This window comes from Empidonax traillii, unplaced genomic scaffold (assembly GCF_003031625.1).
Source record: "Empidonax traillii isolate 1590-97213 ecotype Southwest subspecies unplaced genomic scaffold, ASM303162v1 scaffold915:size242376, whole genome shotgun sequence".
NCBI lineage: Eukaryota > Metazoa > Chordata > Aves > Passeriformes > Tyrannidae > Empidonax > Empidonax traillii.
The window spans coordinates 55,643-62,760 of record NW_020956108.1 but is presented as its reverse complement, the minus strand read 5'-3'; the positions used below and the strand labels follow the sequence as shown (position 1 = coordinate 62,760).

At 39.3% G+C, this 7,118-nt stretch overlaps 1 protein-coding gene across 1 annotated transcript in view; it reads right to left on the bottom strand.

Moving 5' to 3' along the window:
• Positions 1–7,118, bottom strand: part of NELL1 (neural EGFL like 1) — a 206,520-nt gene that overhangs the window by 175,839 nt on the left and 23,563 nt on the right. The window contains exon 3 of the mRNA XM_027902849.1: positions 6,109–6,259. Coding sequence (XP_027758650.1) covers positions 6,109–6,259 — 151 coding nt within the window. The remainder of the gene's footprint in view (positions 1–6,108; positions 6,260–7,118) is intronic.

The following is a 7,118-nucleotide window of genomic DNA, read 5'->3' as shown; positions in this document are numbered from 1 at the left end:
AAAAAAAAAAAAAAAAAAAAAAAAAAAAAAAAAAAAAAAAAAAAAAAAAAAAAAAAAAAAAAAAAAAAAAAAAAAAAAAAAAAAAAAAAAAAAAAAAAAAAAAAAAAAAAAAAAAAAAAAAGAGGATAACAGCTTTTTAAACTACTGAGGTCTGCCACCTGAGTAAAACCACAGTATTTGAAAACAAATTCCCCCGTAATCGCTGCGTCCTTAGAAGAAAGGTTCTTCCCTCCAGCCTCACTCTCGGATTCTGCAGCTTTTCAGTGATTTCTTGCATTACGGCAATATGCACATGCTGCAAAATGCCAAAAATCATCTTAAGTCTGGATGATCTTTATCTGCTTTAAGCTGGCTAATTAAGACTTTCCTAATTAGCAAGAAAGGACACAATCAATGGACCAAACAGTTAGCATGCCTTGGTCAAGAAGATCGTGCAACTTGTTAGGCAAAAGGAAGTAGTAAATAAAGATGGGTTTGTATGTCTATGTATGCATTACCAACTTGGTAAAAAAAAAACTCAAGGTTCATGTGTCCCTTAGCTGAAATATCTTCATTATAATATTTTAAAAAATCACACCTACGAGTCAAGAAGACCCCTGCCCAGGTGAAGCCCCTTCCCTTGGGCATGCATAGAATTTAGCTGTGATGACATAACTTGTATGGAAACTACTAATCAATCATAATAGAGGGGCTGTACTTGGGAACTTACAAACTCTGACCTCCTGTGTATAAATAACGGTGTGGAAAGTCCTGTTGCTGTGCTTGATTTGTGGGAAACCACAGAGCACTCGAGGCTTGCCCGAATCTGAAACAAATAATCGATGCCTCTCTCGAGCGTGTGATTATTGGCTCGTTGCACGCCGGGTAACGAACCCGATTTTGCAGACAACACACACTTTGCTTCTCGATTATCGGAAAATAAATCTTTTCCTTCCCCCTCTCTCGAGGCCCTGCCACGTGTCTGCTCCCTCTGGGTGCCCTCAGTCTCCACCTTTCTCTGCCCCGCTGCCCCCAGCTCTGGCAGCTTTCCGCAGCCAGCGGTCATTAGGGCAGGCTCTGCCACGTCCTGCCTTTCCGAGGGCAGTGCCTGGGGTAGAGAGAACACACAAAACTGCAAACAAAAGCCAAAAAAAAAAAAAAAAATTAAACACACCCCAGGCACATCACCCAGCCTGTTTGGCAACCAAGCAAATGAACATCAATAATGTGCTCTGGACACCTAACTGCGTTGTTAACTAGGGGAGTTACATTCTTAACGAGCAGCCCAAATTCAGCGGACAGTTTTCGGAGAGCTGCATTTAGCGTAAGCCTGAGACACCCTGGTTCTTTGCCTGTATCAGAGGGTCATAAAACAATCCAACAGAATAACTCAGCATGTTGGAGAAGGCTCCTGGGGGAGCCACACATCCTGCTGCTGGCTGGCCGTAACATTTCTGCACTGTCCAAACTCGGTTTTAGAGAGTTTCAAACTGTCAGCCGTTCTCCTCCGACTGCCAGCGTGGCCCAATCAATGTGCTTCAACAGCTGGTTATGAGCAGCATGTTAATGTTTCAGAGAGACAACAATTGTCAGCCTAGTGTACATAAAACACCTGCTGTCAGCGGGGAGCCACAGGATGGAAGGTAGCTCCTCAAGCAGCGGCTCCTCTTTCACAATGCTTAAATCAGCGGAAGATTTATGTAACACCTCTTCTTCACTTTGCACTCTCGCATACTTTAACCCCGAGCACAGAAGCAGGTGGGCACAATTCTATCTGCATTTGCATCTCTAAAGACCTTTGAGAAGGAAAAAAAAAAAGGCGTGTAGATGTCTCACATATTTCCCATCACCTCATTCAGAGGGATGGAAGTAGGGCTGGATCTTTATATTCTCTTTACAGCTTTCCAGTTTAGCAATTCTACATATAAATATTCATGAAGATGTGCCCTTTACCCTAAAAGAAAAAGGTTAATGGAGACATTTGCAGAGTTTTTCCTTCCCTCTTTGAATACTGGGCATCTCAGAATCCAATATACGTAAGCCCATCTTGCAGAGAATAATCTAAAGCATAGCAGGGAGTAAATCCAATTTTTCAGGTTTACAACTAGGGTCAGAAGTCACTTCCATAGGCTTCCTTTCATCAGTTAGGTTTCAGTGATTAATTTAACCAGCTTATTACCCCTTTGTGTTTTTAATTAAACATAGAGTGGCCTGGTAGTCTTCCAGCTGTTATTTGTGAACATACAGCTTTCTATCTACTCCTCAGCAGTCTCAGAAGCTGTTCATGGTGTCACCTGGGGAGAACTATTCAGCAGTATATGAGATGCCTCTTTGCCCTTCCCCATCCAAAACTGACTTGCAAGGAATAAAAGTCTTTCACTATGAGCCTGACACATTTGTCAGGCCCTCCCCCTGAATATTTGTATCAACACAGCTTGCTGCTACGTAGTGGAGGGCCAGATTTTCCACTCCAGAACTCCACCATAGCAGTACAATCAGCTTACAGCTTTCAAACAGGTTTCCAAAGTATCTGGCATGGCACAAATTTTCTGAAGTTCAGGTCCTGGACACAAGTTATAAGCACAATAAATAAATAAATAAATAAATAAACAAATAAATAAAGTTTTTTGTGCTCCCTGAAGAAAAATCTTCACAAAATTCATCTTATGACTGGTTCCTCAGTTCTATCATGGTGGGATCTCATGGTTTTAAATACTCTTCAGAAAGAATGATAACAGATGGGTACCTGAACATCCTTGATATATTTCTCCAGATACTGATCTTGGCCAGTGGTGGAAAAGAGCCATCAATATATCTCAAACCCAGGGATTAAACAGCTGAAAGGCAATACTGACTCCATCTAATTTATGTTCTTGGGCTCTGGACCATGCAAGGCCAGAGCAGGTAGGGAGCAGGCAGACAACTTCAGATGAAATTGTATTAAATCACTTTTGAAATAAGGATTTACTACGTAGGATTTTAAATATCTTGATGGCCTTTTCCAAGTGTTTTGGTGCTCTGAAGAGTCAAAGGTTGTGAGCAAAACATCAGAAAGCTCCTCTAGGAAGAATCAGCTAGCGTAATTCTCCAGTCAAGAAAAATAGTTTCCACCTTCTGCATCCCCAAGTAACATGTTTGTCCACCCTATATTACATTTCATTGTCTATAATTTAGGAACAGAAATATAATCTTCTAATTTACCACTGTATTCCAGATAACTATGTGCACCAATCTGCACAAATTATCAGACTCTTCAATTAGACTTTATCTGTGTTAATTAAGCTTTCTATTTTCCAAGCTGTATTTTAATACGTTTGAATCATGAAAACAAAGTCTTTATCATTATTAAACTGACTCAACAAAATATTAACAAAGATGCATTTGCCATCATCCTAGTATAATTCCTGTCCATCAAATGATGATAAAAATTAACAGCAAATCTCTAATTGCTGTGAAATATCCCTTTAGAATTAAACAAAATAGCATATCTAAATCACCCACTTCAAGCAAAACTGTATTAATCGTGTTTTAATATCTTCAGTTTAAGAGTTCCATTCCACCAGAAAATAAAATCCCGCTAAAACTTACTAGAGAAGTGATATTTAAACCAAGCATTCTATGGAATTCTATGGAGACAGTCACCTCCACTACATGAAAAGACAGTTTGCCATGAGGTAAATACCTCTGCTGTTATGCCTCCAGATTGTAGCTTCAAACATATACACGTGTGTATGTCTACATATACACACACACCTTCTCATTGCCTGGAATAACACCTCTTTCTCACCTATTAAATCTGTGCACAATCAAAAAAAGACAAGTTCATATCCCCGAGAGAGATGAACTCTGGTAGCAACAGCTAACACAGCTTCCTTTATTCAGGTGTTGTTGACTTCCTGCATGACCTGAAGCCTTAAACTTTTTAACTTGGCCACTTTTGCAGATAAGTTAAACATTATGCCCTTAACTATATATAATATCTCCTAGTTGGTGCAATGAAAAGAAATTGAGAAGAGTTACTGGTTTTTCTGTAGCCAAAACCAATATTGGTTAAGTAATAAAGGTACCCCTATACTTGTTCCCATAATCATGATCAAACCTATGCTGAAAAATATTTTCTCCATTGCCATCCACTTAATTAATTCCTGTCATCATAAACCTAATGGTTTGAAAGCACTGCCTTTACCAAGGTCTGAGTAACAACCTGAGAAACAATGACTTCAAGTGATACACAATGAGTCCAAAAAAAAAGGATAATTGCAGTATCCAGACACTTAAAGTAACAGCAGTCATGAGCAACACTGGGCATGCCTGTTTTGACTGTTACATTAAACTACACAGACAAAATTCCTCAATTACTACAGGGAGCTACAAAGGTTTAACTGAGACCAGCACACAATCCTTCAACTGCATATATTTTTAAGCAGATGTCATAATTTTAAATATTACAGATAACCTCAGTGCCAGAGAGGGCAACAGCAGTGTATTTTGTTCAACCAAGATTACTCCTGCATAGCACATCTCTCTACAAGCCTCTGCCTGTCAAGATAGAGGACTTGAGTAGCTGCATTCAGTAGATGCCATATCTAAAAATCCATGTGCCTTGCTTTGTATAATCATCACTGCCTGTCTGGTTTGACCTTGGATTTTGTTAAGTGCAGGCACTTAACAAAATGACTGTTTGTCCATTCAATTGCTGTGCTCAACATCCTGTTTCTCAAATAAATAAATAAATAAATAAATAAATAAACCCTGAAGTGGCAAACTGATCCTGTTAACCATGACTTCAGAGAGCTACAGTGGCCTGGAAAAGCCTGGAGGAATTGAAAACTAAGGGCAAAAGGAATGACAAAGTAAGAGAAGGAAAACACTAGGTGATGGAGGGAGGGATCCCTCTGTAACATAAAATTATATTCTTCTAGACTGAGACCATGGCCTGAAAAATGCAAGAAGGAATGAAGTAAACTAAAGATCAATAAGCAAGTAGAGGTGACAGAAAAGTATGATGATAGAATAGGGAAACAGAGTCCTCCCCTTAACCATCCTTGTCTGGACATCTCTGCTGTTGCACTGGCAAAAGCCATCGTTGACCATTTGGTCATAATGAAGCCACTGCCTTCTCCTTCATATACTTTCTCAAAAGAAGGTAAGAATTTGGGCTAAGAGTTGAGTATCATGTACATGATTAAGACAAACACCAATAGGATTATTTTCTTTTTCATAAAGGAAGTGCTGCAGAACAACTGGTATTATATCTGAAATGGGAGCAACCAAAGAATGTCCTATAACTTGTATTACAACAGAAAAGACTAGAACTAGACTTTTATGTGTCAGACTAAACACAAAGGTCCTTCAAGACCTAAGACATTATTCAAAAAGCATTCAGAAAGTTACAAGTAGGAGCCTATTTGATGCAACACACACTTTGAAACATCAAAACATCACTGGAATTGTATTGTGGACCATAACACCAAGTGTACTCTTTTGTGGTTTTTTTTTTAAACAAACAGATATCTGTCACTATAACAATTAATCAGAGACCTCTTTTTTATCCCCTACACTGACAATCAGAAAAAAAAGGGAAAAAAAGACATGCATGAAATAGGAATACAGTGTATTATATTGGGAAGAAAACGTACACAGTATCATAGGGAAGCACAAGTGGTTTAATTGCTTAATGGCTTAACTGCTGAACCTCCAAGAAGACATATTCTTTCACAATGTTATAAAACATAGCGAAGCAAGAAACACATGCAAGTTTAACTTTTATTGAAAAGCAAACTCCAAAGCACATATGCTAACCTAGTCAGGAAAATTGCATTACAAGGTTTGTAACTTCCAGAGCATCCATACTACATTGGCTTTGATCTTTCTGTTTAAAAGTTATTTTACAGGCCAGGATACATGAGTTCCTCCTATAACAAACAAATAATAAAAAAAAAAAACGAACCAAAACAAACAAACAAAAGAAAACCTGGAAAAAAGTAGCACATTGCAAACGATGAAGAAATGCTCTAACTTCCACGTCAGATTTTACATCCACCATTTCAACACATTGCCCAAGCAGACCAGAGTGCTCAGGATCTTTTATGTTGCTACTGCTACAAGAGAGAAACGATTTCCCCTTACCTGTGCTCTAAGTCTCGGATGGACAGGATAACTCCAGAAGTCGATGCCTTTTGCTGCAGAGTGGCCACAAACGTGAACTCACTTTTATTCCAGAAGAGCTGAATTAACTTCTCACTCACGTGGGGTGCTGCGTGGATTTCTCTTTCTACATCTAAGAATTTTAGTTTTAAAAAAAAAAAGATCAGAAAAAAATCAGAGAAAAAAAATCAGAAAGATTTAGATTACGCTTTTCATTTTCACAACAATATTTTTTTCATTTTTGAGAGTCAGCTACCACGCTCCCAACACTGCACTTTTTCCACGAAAAAAACCCCAAACGCCGTCTCTGTCAGCATGCCCACTTGTCACTTGGACAAGTTCACAACTGGTCAGCTACTGATTTTCTGATGGATTTTTTGACGGGATGCTGAGCCATTTGTGTCTGCTGCGAGCAGATTAAGTTGCTGTAAATAAGGTGTGCTGCAGGCAGATAAATAGGCTCCTAAATTCTGAGAAATCTTGGGTGCTGCCTCTCCCAGCACAATTCACCGAGCTCCAATTTCAGTTTTTACCACTGACTCCATTTCCACCTCTCCATCATACATCACAGGGAACCTGTCCTTGCACAGTGTAAGGCAGAGATGTATTATTGCTAATAATGCTCTACGGCTGCGCTCCTGCCTGAGAAATAAATACAAGACACGCTTGCAATCCACTGCTGTTCCAGGGATTTCTCAGTTTAAACAAGCAAAGTGTGACAGCTCATACAATATTTATTAAACCACAGCCTGACCAGGCAGATCCAGAAACGTTTCAGTCTGGCTAATCCTGCTGGTGCCCAAGCAGCATCATCGCCTTCTCATATTTGATCAAAGGTTGAAATGCATCGTCGTCTCCTCTGCATTGATTTTTACCTCATGCTTTCATTCACCATACATCATCACTACCACAGACAATTAACAACAAAAAAGGGAGAAATCAGGGCAAATCACCTTCCCACCCCTGGCCACGTCTCTCTCTTGTGCTGGGCC